This window comes from Sciurus vulgaris, assembly GCF_902686455.1.
Source record: "Sciurus vulgaris genome assembly, chromosome: 14".
In the NCBI taxonomy this organism is placed as follows: Eukaryota; Metazoa; Chordata; class Mammalia; order Rodentia; family Sciuridae; genus Sciurus; species Sciurus vulgaris.
The window spans coordinates 41,008,382-41,031,975 of NC_136475.1; the positions used below are offsets into that span (position 1 = coordinate 41,008,382).

Here is a 23,594-nt window from a genome sequence, read left to right on the forward strand (position 1 = left end):
ACTCTAATCACGTGATGGTAATTAGAGATGAGGTCTTAAGAACATAATTAAGTCATACAAATGGGGTAAGTGCACTTAGAAAAGACCAAAAAGCTCTTCTTACTATCTAAGGACATGACAAAATGGCTTCTGTATCCAGGGAAGGGCCTATTCCTGTAGTATCCAGATCTTGGACTTCCCAGACTCCAGAACTGGGAGAAACAGATGTCTGTTGCCTAAGCCATCCAGATTATAGTATTATGTTATAGGGGCCTGAGTTAAGACAGGTCTACCTCTTCCTCATCTGAACTGTGTCCCTGTCACAAAGCCCCAGTTAGGACAAAAGAACATTTGTTTTATAGGAACCTTGAGTTGAAAGTGACAGAGATGAAGTGACTTCCTCCCTGGCCAGTAGTGTCAGCCTGGGTTGCCCTAAGGACAGCAGAGAACAAGTTCAAGAGCTTATGTCAAGCCCACTATTCAATAAGCACACCCTTCTCCACATATTTTACCCAGGTACCCTGTGGGACAAGAGTCATTATCCTTGTTTTCAAGATGCAGAAACAGCTATAAGCAAGAGTCAAAGTTTAATCAATTCCAAAGTCAATGACCATATATCCACAGAAGGGCAGAATCTACTCCTGACACCTACTCTTTGTGCCTTCTCCAGCAGCCTGGACCACAAAGGTCATGTGAGTGCTCAGAATGGGTTTCCCCAGGACCCCCAAAACTTCCTTTAACTCCTCCCAGTGCACCTGTTGCTTCTTCATCTCCTGAAAATGACTCTTCTCTCCCTGCCTTTGCACCAACAGTTTCCCTTGCCTGTTGTTTGTCCTCCCTTTTCCAAGTCTGATACCTTCCCAGCCCTCAGGTCCCCTTCCCCAGGAAGGCCCCCAGTCAGCCTTTCCTCAGAGGTTTCTCCCTAATATCTAAGTACTTGTTTGTTTCCTTCAAAGCAGTTATATGATTTGAGAATATTTTGTGTCTCTCCTCCAGAATGTATGTTCCTGTGGACAGGCTCTGTCTGTTGTTCCATGACAATTACCCATTGGAGTTGATTCCTGTCCCTTTTAAACCCAAAGCAGGATGGCTAACAGTTTTCCTGCTTTCTTGCAGGGAATTTCCTAAACCTTAAGCAAAGAAGCAGCCTCTGAAGGGGCAGGGGATGGCTTTCTGCAGAATCACAGAAAAGCATGGCATTAGTGAAGACCCTTCCTTTCTCAACTAGGCAAAGTTTCCCAATTAGGCAGAAACTAAAATACAGATGAGCTTCTGCCTATAATCCTGACAAGATGGTAATGGTGCTGGTGGTCTTATTACATGCCTGGGACTTTATACATTCCTCTCTCTGAACTACAATGCAAGATGGAGACCTATGTATATGAGAAAACTATAAATTCAAAAGAGACCTAAGGTCTATTATAATTAGACAAATGTCATACTTAAAATATTGCAGTCTTATTCTCTCAAGTTTTAGTTATGATGTTCTCTACATGGCCCTTAAAACACACAAACATATTGCTCCATTTCTCTTCCAATCTCTAACCTCCCCACCACAATGGAATAATAACAAGTCTCCAAAACCATATTCAAATCAAATGGTAGATTTATTGGTTATCTCTGTTATACAATAGGTGAAAATATCTCAATTTAGGACATTCTAAGCTTTCCTTTGGCTTCCTGTTGTGCTGAAAGACCAGGGTCAGACACAAAGGCCGACAATCAGTGGACAACAGAAGTAAACTGCTAATGGTTCATAAGTCTGTCATGATTCATTCCACAGTTTTAGGATCTTTCTGTTTTTTCTTTCATAGCATCTTCCTCTTTTCAAATTCCTTCAAAAACAGAAGAGAAGGAGAAGAGAGAGGGGATAAAAACATAAAAGATCCAAATTACATTCATGGTCAAAATGATTCTCAAACCTATTATCTTTAAGATCTTTGAACAACCAAATTATAGAAGTAAAATGTACCAGGATGAGGGTGCTTAAACACAAAATAACAGCTTTCAAATCAGTCTGTGTCAGCTTAAATCTAATTAAGCTAGACACAGAGCTTCACCTTTATGTCTCTTAACTCAGAAACTGGGAGGGAGGTTGTAAATAATACTTATTTTTTCACTGGAGTGCTAGTGTTAGGAGTTGACAAACTTTGTTGTGTTTATCCAAAACACAACAGGTCTTTTACTAAAGCTATGGAAACAGTTTTGCTTACTTTCTCACCGAAGAAAACTAAACACAGATTCAGTTAGAATTGGAAAAAGTGTCAAAAACCTTAAAGATACTTGAAATAAACAAGTACCTTAAAAAAAAGACTTTGTTTAAGGAAACAATACTTAATCTAGGAAAATCATATTTTTCTAGATTTTAACAATTAGAGTCAGACAAAATATGTAGATGCCTGCTGCCACTTACTGGAGCAAAATGGTAACACACATATCCAATAAGAATTTAAGTATATGTTTGCCTCCTTTCCCCCCACTTTCAAACAGAATTCTTCACACTGAATTAACCACCCAGATTGATTTCAAATACCATGGCACATAGTAGGATATGCCATGTAAGATATGATATGCAAAAATTCAATACACAAGTAGTTCATTTTATATATCACTAAGACAAGGGCAAAGATTGCATAAAGTCAGGATTTTTAAATTCTCTCTAAATACTGTTCCCTTCTGAAAAACAATTTGTCTTGTTGTCATTATGTTGAAAAATAGGGTTTTGGGTTGATTTTGCTCTTTTGTCAAAGCTACGATCATCACAAAAATAGCGGTAGAGAAGCCTTAAATGACCACTCAAAGAAACAAGCTGATAATCACTGAAAAGAGATTATGGGAAAAAAAAGATAATTTAGAATATTTTTAATCATAAAATGCTATTGAAAAGGAAAAGCAAAGCAAATGGTTTAAAAGTTGCTCCTCCAACCCACAAGTGACATGGTATCACAGCACATCCAGGGCCAAAATGAGAGGCTGAGTCTCCCGGCTCTCTTCTTTATAGACTTGCCTCCACCCCATCTCCCTCTTCGTAGTTTTTGTTTCTTGTTACTCAGCCCAAGCCCTCTCCCTGGAAACAGAAACAATATGGGGTTAGGTGGCCATATCCTAAAGGTTCTCCCTGGTCGGGGGTGGGGTATGAAACATAAGGCAGTTTTCTGCATACACTCTCTCCATTCCCAAAATCACAGGAATGAAGAAATAGTGGCACTTAAGTCCTCCAAAATGTCATTTTTGCATGTCATATCTTGTTTACAGAAGAGCATACCCAATGTTTAAAGAAGACCAATTTTTAAATGAGAAAGTTTCTTAGGGTATCAGAACATTAATGGTATACTATTAAGACAAACTATGGAATCAGAATGAAATAAAACAAATTAAGACTCAAAAGAAAAGGCCATGATTTCTAGGCACCCAGTGTGGTCCCACACTGGGAAGTCCCATAACTTCACAGCGCTTGGGTCACTGTCAGTACTCACCTTGTAAATGGTGGTGCCCAGCTGTGCAGGAGACATGCTGACCACAACTCCTGCACTCTGAAGGGCAGCAATCTTCTCTTTAGCTCCCCCTTTTCCTCCAGCAATAATTGCTCCTGCATGACCCATTCTCCTGGCCCGGAGGAGCAGTTTAAACCAGCAATGAAGGATACTACAGGCTTGGCATTTGGACCCTGGAGAGAAAGTGATAATTTAAAAGTCTAATAAAGAAGTTATCAAAATCATGACTGTTGGCAAATGGTAAAAGCCCATCATTCATTTAAAAAAACCTATACAAATCTAAACTATAATCAAAACCACTAGATTTTCTTAAAGATGACTCAACTTTCCAAACTCAGGAAAATAATCCTGATCAAATTTTTGTATCTGTTAAATATTAACTACTTCATTGGCATAAGCTGTTTTGCAAATATATATGTGAATCTTTCATTTGAAAAACAGAGAAGGTACACCTGAAAATCTGTTATATGACCTATGACAATATGACTAAGACGCAAGATCAGATTGTTTACTGTAACTGAATTTTACATCTCAATTCCTTTTTTAGTTCATCCTTAATAAATGTGTAAAGAAAAAGAAAGTGGGAGGTATACTGGGAAGACTTAGGACTCAGATTCAATTTTGCATTGACTAAAGTGGAATGCCCTTGGATAAGGCACATCACTTCTCCAGACCTCTGCTCTTCTCCCAGAAATGAATGGCTGAAACTAAACTGATAGCCGATAGCCCTTTCCACTGTGAAATTCTAGTCTAAGAAGGATGATTAAGATTAGTTTTATTCAACAAAAATCTATTTTAATGTGCCACCACCTCTGTGCACATAAATATCACTGTACTAGACTGAGATTTAAAATAATGCCACAGGAAATATAAGAAGAATTTCTGGGCTCTGAACTTATAACTAAAGAAATGATAGAATCATATCAAATATGTTTACATATTCATCAGTCAAGAAATGACTATATAGCAATTGGATGAATATACATATGGTTAAGTTTCACATTGAACGATGCCATGTTCATAAGAGTCCAGAGGTAATCAGGGAACATGTAAAACAGACTGTCGAAGGCTAAACTTGATCAAATGGGATCTGGGAACTTTCATTTCAGACATCGTTATCTTCCCCTCAACCAACAGTTCTCAAATTATTTGGTTGGAGGATCCTTAGACTTATAAAAAATTATTGAGTATCTTAAAGAACTTTTGCTTTTATAAATAACAAAAATTCATTGTAATATGTGACCTCTATGTACATAAAAATCACTGTACTACATTCTGAGGTATCTATTCTACATAGATTATATATAATAATATTTACTATCACAGAAATTAACACTCAAAACTTTTAGTATTTTTCAATTCATCTAAAATGATGACTTTTTAAATGATATTAAAAACATTCTTGTGAGAAGAGTGGCATTTAATAATTTTGCAACACTTGACTGTTTAATAAATGACAAATGATACTGCTTTTGCATTCAATCTGCTTTAAATGTTATTTTAGCTGAATTATAAGAAGAAAATCTCGCCTCACCCAGATATGTAGCTGGAAATGGGAGAAATATTTTAATTGACTTACAGATAATGGTGGATATTCTTTTTTGATTTTACACAAATCTATTAAAATGGCAATTTCCTAAAGGTTAGATGCAATGTTGGAATCTGAAACCACTGTAATGAACTTTTTGTCCTGTTATTTTGAAATTCATCAGTCTGTCTCGTACTTTGGATAGCTTTTCTATCCATGCAATTTTATAGCATGCACTGGGTACAGTGGAAAATATCAGTTCTTTGAGTTATACAGATCTTCCAGATGCTGACACACTTCATTATTCAGTTTCAACAAATCATAGCCATCAGTATCACCACCAATCTCATTGGAAAAGTCTTTTAAGTAGGGGGAAGGTACTAAGCTCCCTGATGATGGCAGACAGAAGTGTTCTAAAATTTTAATATTCATTTGAAAGTTCAAATTTTATCACTACCAAAAAATACTATCAGTTGTTTTTCTTCAATGGCAAGTTTTATGCTTTGTTTATGTTTGAGAAAACTTCTGCTGCCAAATAAGTCCAAATAACCAGTTTGTCTGCTGGTCATCTTTTCAAGTAAAATTGGTGGTCCCTGAAAAAAGCAGTTTACCTCAGCTCACAGCTCAACTGCAAGAAAACTTCTCTTTCCTATCTTATTCCAATATATGATGAGAACCCAAGATTTTATAAAACCAGTAATTTTTGTTGCTTTATCAAAAACATTCTTAAGTAAAACTTTTTATTTTTTATATTTTTTTAGGAAAATGTGTCAAATGAAACAAAACAAGTATGTTTAGTTTTTCTACTAAATTCTAAGTTATTCAACAGATGCAGAGTTAGGGAGAACAAAGAAGGCAAATTAGAGGAAGCCCACACTTTTCAGTCACTCTGAGTCTTGGGATTATGCAGTCGAAGTACTACTTTCTCAGGAAGGTGGATGACAGAAGGAATCACTGAAATTCAATAATGGATAGAGAAGCACAGAGACCCAGAAATCCAAATGCTATGAAAAGAAGACCAGAAAGAGTACACTGGAGTGAAGCCAATGGCAGTAGTGGTGCCAGTTCACTGCAAAGAACAACAATACAAACAGGGAGAGTGAAACAGCAGACAAATCTGGCAAGAGAAAATGTGTAGAGAAAAAAACAGTTTGAACTTAGCTGAATCAGAGGCTGGACAGCAAGCTGGTATTTGAAAAGTGCTCCATGTTTCTCAACTGGCAAGTGGAGAGCTGAGGTAGGGAGTCCTCTTAAAGAAGCCACACTGCAGCTTGCTGCTGTGGGAGCCCCGAAGATGATTGCCATACTGTCCTGAAAGTTCATACTGCATAGCCTAGGGTGTGCCCAGTAGAGTGTGACTGAAACAGGCAGAGCAGCATATGCCTAGGGAAATTCAGATTAGTAATATGAGGGGGCTTGCTTTCCCTTTGAGTCTAGCAGCTCACAGGACCGGCTGAGAGGATCCAGAAACTAGACAGGTGTGATTACACTTGCGAATTGAGACTGGGAAGACCACATACATGGTCAGTGAAATGTGTGAGATCTGTGCAGGGTTGGTAACCTCACCCTACAAGTGGAATTCTCGGGAGGCCTGAGATCCAGATGTCCAGCAGAGATTAGCGTCTTCCCAGTCTGAGAGTGTACTGATCTAACCTCTCTGGAGCAAATACCAACTGACAAAATTCTGAAGTTTCTATTAGAGCTTAATTCCCAAGCACTGGAACTTCCCATTTAAGACTCTGCATCATATTTCTTGTATTTCTGTGTTGGGTTTTATGCATCTGTTGAGACTGATTTTTCTTCCAATAATAAATGTTGAAGATGTTGTGGAGGAAAAGGAACACTGTTACACTGATGGTGGGATTGCAAATTAGTACATCCACTGTGGAAATCAGTATGAAGTTTCCTCAAAAGAATAGGAATGGAATCACCATATGACTCAGTTATATCACTCCTCCATATTTACTAAAGAATTAAAATCATCATACTACAGTATGATGCATACCCATGTTTTAGCAGCACAATTCACAATAGCTGACTGTGGAACCAGTCTAGGTGTCCCATCAATGGATGATGGATAAAGAAAATGTGGTATACATACACAATGGAGTTTTATTCAGTCATAAAGAAAGATTAAATTATGCCATTTGTAGGAAAATGGATAGAATCTGAAAATACTGTTAAGTAAAATAAGTCAAACTCACAAGGTCAAGGGTTGTGTTTTCTCTCATGTGAAAGCTAGAGAGGAAGAAGAAAAACAAAGGTGTGTGTGTGCATGTGGAGGAAGAGATCTTATGAAAATGAAATGGAGATCAGTAAAGTAAAGGGACCAGGGGAAGGGAGGAAGTAAGAGAAAGGGGAAATAGTGGGGCATGATACTGACCAAATTACATTGTTATGTTGTGCTCTTGTATGAATATAAACAACAAATCCCACCATTATGTACAACTATAAGAGATCAATAAAATAATATGGAAAAAATACACTGGCTCTACTTAAAAAAAAAAAAAAAATACTGCATCAGTCCCACTCTGGGAGTATATCAATCTATAAGGACAAAACTGTAGTTGACAGTATATCCCTTCTGTCCTACCTTATACTTGTGAGAAAAGGAAGCTGAAAGCTAGTTTAGCCAGCCTGAGTTCCAGGATACTCTAGTTGTCAGCTTGGTAAGCAACATTAAAAGAAGGGGTTAATAAACCCCTGGGTTTGCTCTCTCTAAGGGATCTTTTTGGAAACACAGTCCAAAAAGAAATACAAAGAGGGCAGTCTGGCATAGGCAATGAATATTCATTCTTGTTGACAGTTTTGACAACTGCAGTGGAGAAAATTCTTTCAGTTATTTTTTTCCTTTTCTCTCTCTTTTTTTTTTTTTTTTGTGTTCTTGCTGTGCTGTTTGGTTTGTGGATATACATATAATTGTCTGCTATTTTTCTCACTTTTATCTCTCTTTATTTTTCACCTATGTGTATTTTGCTTTTGTTTTGTCTTTTGAGACAGCTCATAGGTGTTTATTGTTGTTGGCGCTGTTAACTGCTGATCTCACCATTTCTCTTTTTGTGGTAATTTATTTTACAGATGTCATACTAGGCACTGGGTATGTATTTTAATGCTGTGAATTGCTGGTGCTGCTGTTGTTTGTTTCTCATTTTTAAGAGAGGTACTGGCAATCTACTGGGACACTAAAAGTTTGCACTTTGCTTCACATACAAACTAACCCTGCTCAAGCTTCAATAATACTTTAATGTGTAGAATAGGGGAGACAAAACCCCCAAACCAATGACTAGTATCTAAGAGGAACTGGCCCGGTAGGGGGGGGACCTCTAAAAAATCCACTCAAGGATATTCACTCCTATAGCAAAAGCAGAGCGTTTCCAAGATGGTGGCGCAGAGGATCCTATAGTGTTGAAGTAGTTCTCCAAGAGTAAATTAAAACAGTAGTTCTGCAGTGGCTAATTGAGAAGCATTGGAGATTAAAATTAACACTTGGAGAACTCTAGGTCTACATGTCGAAGCTAAGATATACAGACAGCACAGGACTTATTACAAGAGACAACTGCTCATAAAAGGAACTCCTTGTGAAAGAGGAAGAGGAATTCCATCTCAACATAAGAAAATAGGCAAGCAAGTCTTCTGCCCAAATTTATAATCCCCCCAACAAAGGAAATCACAGGTATTAAAGGGGTGAAATTTCAGAAAAAATTAATTATTAAAATAATCAATGATTTATGTGTGTTGATTTTATAACCTGATATTTTGCTGAATTCATTTGAATCAAAATGTATCTAGAAAAATAAAAAATATTTTAATAAAAAGATAAATTAAAAAAATAATAATAGTAATTAATGAGCTAAAAAAAGATCTTAGAGATGATCACCTCTTGAGTGACCCCGCTGTGTCATTTCAATATTTCTATTGTTATATTCAGTACCCTGGCTGTGACATACTTCCCATGTAATAAATTCCCTGAAGACAGAAACATTGTTCTCACTCATTTCTGTATGTCCAGCACCTACTGTAGTACCTGTGGAACAGAATTAAAAAGACTTCACAAGTTCTTTACTCATTCACTCATGATCTAAGAATAGAAATATGAGAATCCTGTATCTGAGTGATAATAATTTTCACCTGATTCCTCCCCCATAGCCCTCCAAAAGTGGGGATCAGAATAGGAAGGTATGGGTTAAACATTAATCAGTGCCTAGGAAAGTTTGCAGTAAGATAAGGTTCTAAAGAATGTGATAAAGAAGGAAATGGAGAGGGGAAGCTGACTACTTCTCATCTCCAAACTTCAAGTGAGGATTAAAGCACAGCTCCAAAAAAATTCCACTCTTAGATCTGATAAATTCAGCAAAGTAGCAGAACACAAGATCATCAAGCAAAAATCAATAGTTTCTCCCATACTCTAATAATAAATCTGCTGAGAAATGAGAAAAATAATTCCAATAGTCTCAAAAAAATTCTAACAAAGGAAGTGAAAATTGAAGACCTTAGAAGATGGAAAGATCCCTCCCCCCATGTTTCTGGATATGCAGAATTAACATTATCAAAGTGGTTATATAACCAAAAGCGATCTACAGATTCAATGTTATTTCCATTAAAATACCAATGACATTCTTTGCAGACATAGAAAAAAAAACAGTTCTAAAATCCATATGAAAAAAGTAAAAGACCTAGGATAGTCAAAGCAATCATGCACAAGAAGAGCAATCCTGGAGACATCACATTACCTGATCTCAAATACTACTACAGAAAAAAAAAAAAAAAAATATATATATATATATATATATATACTACACTGCTGTTACAACAAAAACAGCACAGTATTGGCATAAGAACAGGCATGAAGACCAATGGAACAGAATAGAAGACACAGTGACAAATCCACGTAGATACATAGATCCTTGACAAAAGTGCCAAAAACGTGTGTTGGAGAAAAGATAGCCTTTTAACAAATGATGCTGAGAAAACTGGATATCTGTATGTAGAAGAATGAAACTAGATCCCTATTTCTCAAAAAACAACTCAAAAGTTTATCAAAGACCTAGAAATTACATCAGAAACACTGCAAGTGCTAGAAGAAAACATAGGGTCAATACTCCAATATATTGGCACAGACACCAACTTTCTTGATAAGACTCCTCAAGCCTATGAAACCAAAATTTAATTTGGTGGGATGACACCAAATTTAAAAACTTCTGCAGAGCAAAGAAAAATACAGTGTGTAAAGAGAGCTTATACAGCATGGGAGAACATCTTTGCCAGGAACTCTTCCAACAAGGAATTAATATTCAATATATAAAGAAAAAAAAAAAGAACTCAAAAAATTTAACTCCCCCCAAAATTAATAACCCAATAAATAAATGGGCAAATGAACTAAACAGACATTTCTCAAAAGAAGAAATACAAATGGCCAACAAACATATTTTTAAAAAATTCAACATTCCTAGCAATCAAAGAAACACAAATCAAAACTACATTGAGATCCATCTCACTCCAGTTAGAAAAGCAATCATTAAGAAAACACAATAACTGCTGGTGTGAATGTGAGAGAAAAGGTATACTTATACACTGTTGGTGGGACTGCAAATTAGTATAACTACTTGGGAAAGCAATATGGAGATCTCTAAAAAGGATAGGAATGGAACCATCATATGACCCAGCTATCCCATTCCTTGATATTCATCCAAAAGAACTAAAATCAGTATACTATAGTGATATATACATACCAATATTTATAGACATGCAATTCACAAGAGAGACATTAAGGAGCCAGCCTAGGTGCCTGTCAACAGATTAATGGATAAAGAAATTGTGGTATACATATACAAAGGATATAAAGAAAAATGAAATTATGTGATTTTCTGGTAATAAATGAAATTGGAAAACATCATATTGAATGGAATAAGTCATATCCAAAGAGTCAAAGGTCAAACCAATTCATGTTCAGAAATTAGATGGATAAGATGTGGGGGGCGTGGTGAGGGGGATTAAAAAAAGCAGAGATCTCATGAAAACAGAAGGGAGACCAACAGAGTAGAGGAACTGGATCTAGAGGCAGGGAGGAGGAAAGTGCGTGGAGTAGTACTTGGAAACAGAATTTACCAAATTATGCTATGTACATGTACAAATAGGCTACAATTAATACTACTTATAAGTAAAATGATAATGCACTAATTAAAATAATGATAGTAATATAACAGAAATCAGTAGAATAGAACAAGGGGATGGCAAGGGAAGAGGGAAGGAAAGAGGAGAGAGAAAGGAAAGGTACTACAGAAGGAGGTTGAGCCAATTATGTTATATGTGCTTGTATGAATATGGTATAATGAATTCTGCTGTTATGTATAATTATAATGCACTAATAAAAACTCTTAAGAGATAACAACAACAACAACAAAAAATGTCCAGGCATGATGGCCCATGCCTATAATCCCAAAACTTGGGAGGCTAAGCGGGGAAGACTGCAGTTCAAGGCCAGCCTCAGCAACTTATCAAGGCCCTGTCTCAAAGTAATATAAAGGGCTATGGATATAGCTCAGTGGTAAAGCACCCCTGGGTTCAATCCAGTACCAAAACATTACAAAAAAGTTTAAAAATTTAAAAAAGAGAGAGATAAGATTCAGAGATGGACAAGTGAGAAAAGATGCAGACCCAAACCAGAAAAGAGGGAGTAATAGATGGAATCCTAAATCTAGACATACCACTCTGAGATAGAGCTTAGCCACTGGAAGAAATGGGAGTAAAGAGAAAGATGGTTCTGAGGTTTCTGCCATGGAAACTATGAAATGCAAGGTTGATTATGCAAGATAATCACTTATACCTAATGAACAGACACATAAAATAGGTCCAGGGGAGGAAAACTAGGAGAAAAAAAAAAAAAAAAAAGGACTTAATGGATAGGATAAAGAATGAATGGAAGCCACTGGGAACCTCTGCAAAAAACTGTCAGGAGAGTAAAGAGATTCAAGAGCAGTAAACAGCCAGTAAGAGGGCCTATTATGTGCCAGACACTACTTTGCTACATGTTATTGAGTCATTTAAACTTCACAATCCTTAAAACAATTCTAGAAGGCTTATACTATTATATTCTTCCTTTGCTAATGAGAAAACTAAGACAGCAAAACTAAGAAACATTCTCAAGGTCACACAGCTTTGAAGTGACAGACGGAACCAGACTGCTACGGATTAGGTACAGAATAACAAGGTAGGAAAAAGATTCAGAAATGAGGGGAAGGTTGAGTCACATATTAAATTAAAGTTAGGACTTAAAATCACAACAGAAGAAAATCAAGTATACTCAAAATAGCCCTTGAAAATTCCTTAAATAAATGCACACGGTTTTGTGTATATGGGCCTGTAGGTGACAATATTGGTTCCTTTAACATTCCAATATTCATTTTTCACCCTGTGACATTTAATTCATTCACTCTTTAATTTTTTTCACAAGTATTAAGAGAAAGTTATATCCATCCTCTTGACTGGTCTGAAAGGCTTTTTACTCACTCATCAGTACCAGAGAAACTCTCAAAATCATCTGCAGGTTTTCCCACAGCTCTGAGACACAACGGCCAGAGCACACAGTCAATGAGTGGGTGGGGGATGTGGGGAGCGAGTTGCTTCATTCATTACTAAGTCTCCTCCCAACCACCCACTTCACCTTAGGAAAGGAGCGTAATCCCCTTCAGTTAAATGAAATTATGATACAACTCCATCACAACTCCTTTACACATTTAATTCTAAGACAGTGGCTTTCCTAAGGAAAGCCTTTCTACATGATCTTTGAAGGAAAGTGCCATTCTACAAGAAAAGACTGAAGCTAGAGAGAAGCAAGATCCTGGATAAGGGTATAAAGGAGAGGATCTTATTAGAAGGGTTAGCCTTGAGAAAGTACATTTATTCCCCCTGCAACCTGGAGAAAGAACATCAAACACAGGTGAAAATTTATATCTGCAGGTCAATTGGGGGCTCGGGCTGATGGCCTGAATGTTCTTTGTGCAGAAGAAGACAGGTCACTAATCACAAAGTGAGAGGTGATACCTGGAGAGGAGGATTCAGAGTAGGGAAACAAAACAGGCACTGTGGGAATAGGAAGGAGAATCATCACAGAAAGAGGAGTGTAGTAGAGAAAACCCTGCTCAGAAAAGTTTAGTTACCTTTCATGTTTTCTTGAAAAACCCATCTTTGAAAAAATAACACTAACTTCTAAAACAAACCTCTGATATTATTCAGAGCAAAGAGCTATATTTAAAAAAAATCAAACGTACTGAATTATGTTGCTTCAAAAATTCTGCAGCATTTTCTTCTGCATTGCCACCAATTTCACCAATCAATATGATGCCTTCTGTGGCTGAATCATTCAGAAAGATTTCAAGGCAGTCAATAAAATTGGTTCCATTAAAGGGATCACCTCCAATGCCTGGGAAAGTCAAAGAATATCAACATGAATTGAATATTTAAGGATAAATCATGGAATTTAGGTAAAGAATGTTATTCTAACTGATTTTGCTTATCTCTTCTGGATCTTTCAAAATGTATTACTTTTGCTCTTGATATTCAAAAACCACAAAATTTTACATTTATTTGTGTTTGTTAATATTATACCAATGAAAATAGTTGCTGGTTCCTGGTCTGCACAAAAACAATCCTCTTTGTGTTTCAGCTCCTTTACATAAGCCTCTTCTCTCGCACAAAGTTATTCCAGACTAACTCTTTAGAATGAGCATTTTAAGAAAATGGGGATTTGTGCTGTAAGCTGATGTTTCACCATAGGAAGAGATTAAATATTTAGCAAATTTATCTCCTCAGAGGAACTATTTGATAAAGCAAACTGCAGGAAAACCACTTACAAGTTTTAAGGCACAAGTATCAACGTGTGTGGCTCTCTTTGCTTTAAATTCAGAGTGAATGATGAGAGCCTGCACATAGGGCATGCAACATTTAAGAATGAGTACTTGGGAAGGATTAAAATAAATGTTCCCTACAGAGTGGCTGCAACATTTTTTTAATTTTTAAATTATAAACTTATTAAGAGCAGACTTGATTTTTTTACTTTTCAGTGCATCTCTGAAAAGTGAAGTTGAAGAAAGAAACTAGCATTTATTAGGTGTCAACCATTGTGTCAAATCATGTGCTTTATTAGCATACTTTATACCTGATATTTGTTAATTCCCCCAAGCTCTCTGTGAGATGGGCATTGTTATCCTACATTTACAAATTAAAAACTGAAGCTAGAGAAAATGGAATTGGCAAATCTACTTCCAAATCTATTCTTGTTCTTCTTCACATTTAATTATCTGTGTCAAAGATTGTGCTTTATAAGCAGAAATTAATGTTTTCAAATTGAATTTATGGATTCCAAAAGTAACAAAAATATTCCAAAGCTATATTTTATAATCTTTTATTACATAAAAGATATTTCTGAAAGGCCTTTAAAAGATATTCTAAGGTTTTGAAGAAATAGTTATAAAAATGAGAAACTGGCTTGGCTTTTGGCAAAAAGGACTGAAATTTTTTAAAATGTAAAAAACTTGTTGGAATTTTTATTTTTTGAAGTGAGAGGCAGTGTGGTGTGGCAAAAAGAGATGACTTAGGGAACTCAGTCCTACTCAACCTTGACTTTCTGCCCAATAAGTCTATAACCAACTTGTCAGCTGAGAGGTATCTCAGAGGACTGCCTTAGGAATGAAACAATGAATGGTAAAGAATTCAGCAACTAAGAAGCACTGAAAACAATTACAATAATAATAAAAGTACTAACATAAGAAACCATTTCTTCACAGTAGCAAAATAAGTGATATTTTTAGGCAGGAAAACTCTCTAGGGGCCATACATCAAAGAATGGTTGTTTGCAACCTGAAAATCAAATCTCAGACCATGAATCTTCACACTCAGACAAATTAAACTTAAGATCACAATATCTTTTTAATAAAATAGTATTAAAACCTCATAAATAATCAACGAATAATAATTACTATACTCATTCATTAAAGAGACTACATTCCAATAAAATGATTTTAGCAAAAATCCCTCACCAACACACAAAGATTGCCCCAATCCAACTTGTGTTGTTTGGTGAACTGCTTCATAAGTCAGGGTGCCAGATCTGGACACAATACCTTAAAGTAAAAGAATTTAAAAATATTAGATTGCATTTATGTAATAGACTATAATATGGTAAACTATATTAAAAATATTCTGAGTAACTAACATGGGTATGTATAAAATTCATTCCATGATTTGCTATCTAAATCAATACCTTCAAATGATGCAGTGAGAAAAGGGAAGTTATTAAAATTAGATGAATAAAGTACATTATTAAGGTTATTTTATGATTAAAAAGCAATGCAAGAAAATCTTGTGAGAATCTTTATGAAGATAAGAATAACAATATAAACTTGGTAGGCACAATTCTGCTTTGGGCAGTAGAACGCAACAGATTGACTTCAGGTATCCCAAACATTAAACCATCAAAACCAAAATGAGTCTTATTTAGCAATGCTATCTACCTTCCCCACAATTATTTTCTGAAGCATTTTCTAACAATGCATAGGCAATATCCCTCTGGATTCATCAAGTCTCCTTTATCCACAATTTCCCTTATACAATGGTCTTCTTATTTTATAGTACATTATGCTTAGCTAAGCTTCTGCAAAGGTAATTGATCCGGGGCCACAATTTATACATAATGGTTGTATCCCTAATTTGAACAGGTTAAAAAGCATGAATAAATAAACTTCGGTTGTTGAACATATTAAATTTATTTTTTTTTAAATAAATCACAAAACCTTATATGGGCTAAGATCAGAGAATTGCCTCTACAGTGTAACCATAGCATGTCTGTGGTTTTCCTTTTTTAAACTTCTGCTTTGGAGCACATTTTAAGAACTCAGAAGATCTCAGGTAACAGTATGATGCCCCTAAAAGGGCAAGTAGAATTCTTGCCAGATTGAGACAAAAACCATAATAACCATAAGCTACCTTAGATTCAATGTAGCATATTCACATTCTTAAGAAAAGTGTTGTATCACTGTTGGTGTAAATTCATGGGTACAAAGTGATAAATACATACCTTCTCACTATGAATTCAGGTATTACATGATTCTTTGCATTCGTCAGTCAAACTGAGAGAAAGGCAAGCAAGTATCTTCGTCACTGCTAATACAGTACCTGATGGCACACTGCCATGTTGTTCTTTTAGATGAATTTCACCAGACAGTGAGAGCTAGGTCTCTCCCTGACAATGCCTCATTTCATGTGGAACTCTGTTCCAACACCCCAATCGAGCACAGGCCCAGGCTCCCTTCTAAGACTTGATTCCCATTATTTCTCTATTCCAGAGTGCTGGGTTATTTCTCAATTACACTTCAGGCTTTCCTATCTTTCCATATTTGTTTTCCCTTGACCATCTCATAAAAATTCTCACTATCCTCCAAGGCCTACATCAAAAGCTTAAATGCTACTTTGTCTTAGAAGTCTTTCCTGATCATCCCAAACAGAAATAGAATACAATCTCTTTCTATATATCTCCTCAGTGCTTTTATATTTCCTGTTGCCCTTTATATTGGGAGAAAAAGAGAAAAAGTTATGTTTTACTTATCACAATGAAACCTAAGTATTTTTTTGTGTAGAAACAATTTCCTTCACTGAGTGGTTCACTATTAACCCCAATGTTACCATACACACCACAGTCAACTCCTTTTCCTCTCAAGGTCAAGGTTGGTATTATTTTCAAATATTAAGAATAGAGGCAGGATTATGAAAAGAACAATGAATATCTTTTGGTGATCTATAGGTAACTATTTTTTTCCCCTAGTGTTATAGCAAATGCTATGAAGTATTAAGAACACTCATTCAAAGCAGACCAAAGAATACAAAGAATATTCAAACATGTATTAGGACATCAGTGACTATGTGGCTCAGGCCCCAGTGGAGCTCAGATGGCTTATGGAGTTTCCTGTAACCTCCCTAAGCAAACCTATCAAGTATCCTACAGGCAGAAGGATTGACAGCTCTAAGAAACATTAGTAATAAACAAAAATCATGACCTTTAACCCAATTCTGCAAACTACACAATCAACATTTACCTACTATGATGATTATTCTTATTTAGTATTAAGAGTCATGGTATACAGACAGAGAAGAACATCACAATCATCTATTATTGTAGAGAAACAATATACCTTAGTCACAGTTATGAATAGTCTAAAAACAGTCATAATGAACCTAACTTTGAAATATCAGTTTGGCCATTTCCTTAAGGAGCTAAGCAAGCAGCAGTACAACGTTCCCAAAACATTTTGAGAAAGTTTGTAATATCCAAGAGAGTAAAATAATTCTTAGGATCCAGGAAGACTAAGGATAAAAATATTCACAACACATATATCTGACAAAGGATTTATATCCAAAATATTATAGAGCCCCCTTAATCAACAATAAAAAGACAACCCACTAATATATAATAGGCAAAAAACTTGTGAAGTGATATTTTGCAAAAGAAGCGATATGCATCCTCTAAAGCCCAAGAAAAGATGCTCTACATGATTAGTCATGAGGGAATGCTAAAATTAAACACAGAGATTCCATTTCATTGCCAACAGAATGGCGAAATTAAAAAAAAAAAAAAAAAACTGACAACACTAAACATGAAGATGTAGAACAAATGGAACTCTCATGCACTGGTTGTGAAAATATAAAATGATACATCCAGTTCTCTGTACTATTTGGTAGTTTTTAAAGAGTTGAGCATACTCAGCCCTACGATTTAGCGATTCCATTCCTCAGTATTTTGTTTCAGAGAAATGAAAATGTGTCCATAAAAAAAAGCCTATACACAAATGTGAATCTTAGCCTCATTCATAAGGCTTGAACCTAGGAACAAAGATGTTCACTATGACAGTGAATAAACTATAGTAAAGCCACAGAATAGAATACTGTTATAGTAATAACATGAAATTGACTACTGATTCATGTAAACACTTGAAAGAATCCACAGAGTGCTGTACATGAAAAGAATCTTTAAAAAACTTCAAAATCTTTACTGATTCTGCAGAATTATAACTGCTTCTCAAATAAGCTAATTATATTTGGGATACAGAATTGAGTCATTATAAAACCTCTGGTAAATTCTACTAAAGTTAAATAAAATTTGATTTTCAGAGTCATGAATTCTGAGTTTTGAGAGTTTTTTTTTTTTTTTTTTTTAATCTACAAGAAAGTAACAAACTAACTCACCAATTCTTCCTTTCTTGTGAATATGGCCAGGCATGATGCCAATTTTGCATTCTCCAGGCTGAAAAAAAAAAAAATCATTCTTTCAGAAAAGTTAAAAAAAAAAAGAGAGAAAATTTTAGATCATAGATCAAATACACAAATATCCTTAGGTTGGTTCAAAGCCATTTAACTTTGTGAGAGGTTAAATCTGGGCTTCTTTTATTTTTTGCACTCACATTGATGACTCCAGGGCAGTTTGGCCCAATAAGCCTTGTTTTTCCCTGGCGCAACAACTTGTGCTTGACCCGTACCATGTCCTGTTGAGGGATACCTTCAGTAATGCACACAACCAAGGGCATTTCTGCTTCAACAGCTTCATCAATGGCGGCAGCAGCAAAAGGAGGAGGGACATAAATGACAGAAGCTGTTGCTCCTGTCTGTTCTTTGGCCTGAAACATTAACCATAAAGCACTTCATGATTGATTAAGTCATAAACATTATAAAATAAATTCAATACTATGATTGTATTGATGCCTGGGGTCAGGAAAGAATGCCACCTGGAGACAACAAAGGTTGCCCTCATTCCTGTCAATCTCCAGTTCGCCATGCTTTCAGAAAAAAGCATAATCAAAGCCCCTTCTCAACTCCTTTGAATGTTACTGTGGATTGAAAGATTCTCTGATATCTCACTCCCTCAAATAATGGATGTCAGTAGACCTGAAAGCACTGCTTGACTTACATGTGTGTCCCCTCATTTCTGTGGTCATGCTGTTTGGTTGTTCTATTCCAGACTTACCATGACCACCTATTCATTAACAAAGATCCTGTACTTCTCCAGGAGGACTAGTGTGCTCCAAACATTCAGAACTCATTTAAAATATGTTTTAAAATATATTATATTCAGAAGAGAGATCAGTGGAGTAGAAGAAGGGAACTGAAGGGGAGGGAAGAGGGAGTGGAAAAGGGAGGAACTGTGGAATGAATCTGACCCAATTTTCCCACATACATATATAAATTTAAAAAAGTGAATTTCACTTTTATGCATATCCATAATATACTAATTTTAAAAAACTATGAATAAACAGAAGAAAGATCAGCAGAGTACAGGAAAGCAAGGGAGGATGAGAAGTAAAGGGGAAGTACTAGGGACTAAATTGAAGCAAATTATAGTCTGTTCTTGAATGTCAAAATGAACCCCAATATTATGTGTAACTGTTCTGAACTAATAAAAACAGAGAAAAATATATTCAGTAAATATAATCAAAAGGAATGAAGTTTTCTTATCTTTCTTACTGTGAATGCATATGTATTAGAAATATACTAATCAAACAAAAATGCACATGCATAAATAGCCACAGAATAATGTGTGTCAAATAAGCATTCAGTTTTAATGCTGTCACCTTTCACAATGCAAAGCACTTGGAGACCAGCAATTTGACCACTGTTCTTTCTGCGGACATGAGCCTGGTCTATACATTTGGTCTTTACATATTTTCAACATATAAACCTCTCTGTGCAGCCAAGTCTTCTACTGTAATGGAGGCTCCCTGAAGACAGAGACTGTTGAAGATCTCCCTCTCTCTAAGAGCAGCAGGACTGCACCACAATCCTGAATCTTAGTATCACCACTTTACAAATTGAGATGCTGAGGCCAAGATATATTAAAGAACCGTTCAAGGTCTCATAGCTAGGAAGTAGCAGGGTCAAGATTTAATCCTGAGTACAACTGATTCCAAAGTACCACTCATTTCAATTATAGCAGGAACCTCTCCATAAATGTTAAAACTGTTGCTGAATCAAAATGGAAATCAAAAATTTTTTGGAAGATTGCCATGTGATGTATATGAGTACTAAGCTAAAGAACATACCAGCACAGTACAACTAGAAGGGACAGAAGTAAAAGAGTGTCCTTAAGAATCATCCCTGAATGATTCCTCACATTTCCAGATATCAAAGAGCTTTCTCTGCTACATTCCTAACAAAAAGCACTTTTTTAACAGTGACAGAAGAAAAAAAGTCTAAGGATGTTGACAGATCATCTATAAATAATGCCAGAGTAAATAATTTTATAAAACTCTATTCAAGATGATGATACAAAAGTGAAGAAATATGAACTAGTGTGGAACCAAAAAGAAGTCAGGTCATGGGCATGTAGATATTTTATTGAAAAATGATAGTTATCAACTGTAAGAATTACAAACACTGCCAGAAGTTAGACAGTAACAAGTACTATGTGATGGGAAATCAGATTGGATGAAAGGTGTCATTCCTACTCATGCAGAAAATTCTAAGAGCTGAACAGGTAAGAAATAAATAGCATCTGTCAAAGAATTTATAGAATATTCCAAATGCCACATATTGTGACACTATGAATAATAAATAAATTGCTTAGCAACAAAACTGTCTTTTAATAAAAGCCCATGACAAAAGCAAAGTCTGCCTCAAGGAATTATTTTAATAAAGAATTGACTAGTCAGACAAATCTTCTAAGAACATGATTTGTAACATTTTTTGACTTTTTAAATTTTTAAAATTTTTAGAATACAGAACCCTTGAATACACACATATAGCACAATCTACCTTCAAGCTTAAAGGAAAATGAAATATCCCAATTCGAAGGATATTTGCTTTTTTCTACATTTTAGGATTAGGATTTGGATTTGGATTTGGCTAGTATTTAGACCTAAGAGATTAGGTCTGTAAATGTGTACTTTAAAAAATGCAATACCTTAAGAGATACACCTTTAAAGTTTGCTAGGAAGAGGAGAGGAGTATAGTTAGGACTGCTTTATATGTCAATCCTAGGTAATAGGGTTATCCCTGGAATTGTTTTTATTAAATAACCCAAGAATTTGTACTATGGTTTTTTTTTTCAAAAAAAAAAAAAACTCTTGTTTTTGTATAAATTCAGATAAGAGTAGAAGAGACTGGAAGAAAACACACTGAGCTTAAATTAGTTCTCTAAAGCTGCAGGATCTGAGTTGAGAAAAATGTGGTATCTAAAGATGCAAGATGAGCCAACTTCAATTAGCTTTATATAACATCTGCATTTTATAATAAGCACTTATTAGTTTTGTAGCAAAGACCTAGAGCTTAATTTAAAAATCATTTAAAAAGTATTACTAGGAAATTAGCAATTTAGAGAAGTAGGACCATTTGATATGTCAATATAACTTTAAAATTCAGTTTGTTCATACTACTTTTACTCTGAACTACATTGAGTCTGCCACTATCAGCTGTGAGAGCCTCTTTGCACTAGTAACATCCTTGACTTTGAAAGGGGGATGATAACAGCAAGTTCCTCAGGGGATTGTGGTGAGGCCTGAATGGGGCATTGTGCATGAAGTACCCAGCACAGTGCCTGCTACAGTTCATACTCAGAGTTAAGAGGGTGCTGCTGACATTAATACTACTACCATCCTGGAAGAAAGATAAGGAAAGAATAATAAGCCAGACAGAAGCCAGGCCATAACGCCTTTACCCTGAAGAGATGATGTTTGCCTATACGCCAAAATGACACATTGGTTTTTAACACGATTTAAATTTCTCTGTTACTGAGTATTCAAATAGCAAAAGATCACCCCAAAAGGGACACAATTAAGATCTTTGTCTAAAGAATGGTCACTATTCTCCTGCTTTTCTTTTCTTGTCAAACTCATGTACCATTAATTACCTCCTTCACAGTATTAAAGACAGGTAAGCCCAGATGTGTCTTGCCTCCTTTTCCTGGAGTGGTTCCTCCAACAAGTTTGGTGCCATAGTCCAATGCCTGCTGGCTATGAAAGGTGCCCTGAGGAGAAAAAGCAAAATATCCATGAGAAAAGGCAGATCAAGAAGACTACAGAGAAGCAAAAGCAATCTTAGCAACTTAGGAAAAGAAAAATAAATCAACTATTCTCAGAAATAGCATATATCTATATTTCAGCTGTGTACTTTGAAGCAAAACAGGCTTCAGTGAAGCCAAAATATTCATTAAAACAGTCTTTTTTAAATTCCCTGTTTTTAAATTTGGCTGATCATCAGAAACAACCTGCTATTTATTTAAAAGAACATCTCCTTTCAATGTTCCTTAATACCGCATGTCCTCACATACCTCTTTATCTAATTTAAAATCCACAGTTGATCAATACATTCACATAAAAACCCTGGCTCTCTCTCACCTCAAATTACACATAGCACAAGATGACAACTTGGTTAAACACAAGTTTCCATCTACTCCAAGACTGCATATGTGCTACCAAACAACATTTAGAGAAAAACAAATCCATATTCAAATTTCTCACTTTAAGTTAAAAATCAGTAAGTCTTCAACAGTGCCTACTCAACATCCTTTATTTCCCTATCCATTCACTTTCCCTCCTCAAACACGGCATTAGTAGTAGTAGGAGTATTTTGTACCAGGGATTGAACCTAGAAGTGCTTAACTACTTAAGTCACATTCCCAGCTCTTTTTTATTTTTCATTTTGAGACAGGGTCTTGCTAAGTCGCTTAGGGTCTCACCAAGCTGCTAAGGCTGGCTTTGAACTTGAGATCCTCCTGACTGAGCTGTCAACCACAGCATTAGTGATATTTTAGACATGCAATTCTTTCTTATGGGAGATCATTCTGCACTTTGAAAGATATTTAAAAATATTCCTAGTCTTTTCCCACTGGATGCCAGTACACCCTCCTTGCAAACCCATCCAGTTGAAATAGCAAAAATAACTCCAGGGATTGCAAGATTCTTTTCACTTGATTTCTGGGGCTCCACTCTCCCTGGTTTTCTTCTCTTTTTCTCTCCTTAGCCTTTTCTTTTCCATCTAAATGGGTGCCTCTGGTGATGTCATCTCTTACATGGAAATAAATAACATCCACACAGTGACTCCTGGCATCCCTGCCCCCACATACCTAGCCAAGACCTTTGCCTTAAACTCCATTGTCAATTGCTGATCTAACATCTTCACACTTGGAGAAATTGAGCATTCAGGAAACTGAGTTCCTGATCATTCCCTTTCTCACACTACCCTATTTCAGCTAATAACAACTCCGCTCCATACAGATGTTCAGACCAAAATTAATGAAGTCATCCCGGATTCTTCCCTTTCTTATATCACACATTAGATACACTAGTAATTTTATTGTTCTACTTTCAAAACATAATCAACAACTTCTCCCACATCAAGTGCTAGCTATCACCTCAGTCTAAATCACCTTAACTCAACAGATTATTAACTTGTTCCTTCTGAATCTGTTCTTCCCAGCAACCAAAGTGATTCTGTTAAAATGTAAGGACAACCATATCACTCCTCCTCTCTTTTTCATTTCATTTGCAGTATAAGCCAAACTCCTTATACTGGTTTACAAGTTAACATACACCCTGTCTCCAACATCAAACTCCCTT

General features: G+C 35.8%; 1 protein-coding gene across 1 annotated transcript in view; it reads right to left on the bottom strand.

Moving 5' to 3' along the window:
• Positions 1 to 1,567: 1,567 nt before the first annotated feature.
• The window catches only part of SUCLG1 (succinate-CoA ligase GDP/ADP-forming subunit alpha), a 33,048-nt gene continuing 11,021 nt past the window's right edge, over positions 1,568 to 23,594 (bottom strand). Inside the window, 9 exon segments of the mRNA XM_079109730.1 lie at positions 1,568 to 1,814; positions 3,456 to 3,587; positions 3,589 to 3,603; positions 3,605 to 3,646; positions 13,269 to 13,420; positions 15,036 to 15,119; positions 18,235 to 18,292; positions 18,450 to 18,662; positions 21,887 to 22,003. Of these exon segments, the coding sequence (XP_078965856.1) occupies positions 1,788 to 1,814; positions 3,456 to 3,587; positions 3,589 to 3,603; positions 3,605 to 3,646; positions 13,269 to 13,420; positions 15,036 to 15,119; positions 18,235 to 18,292; positions 18,450 to 18,662; positions 21,887 to 22,003 (840 nt within the window). The 3' untranslated portion in view covers positions 1,568 to 1,787.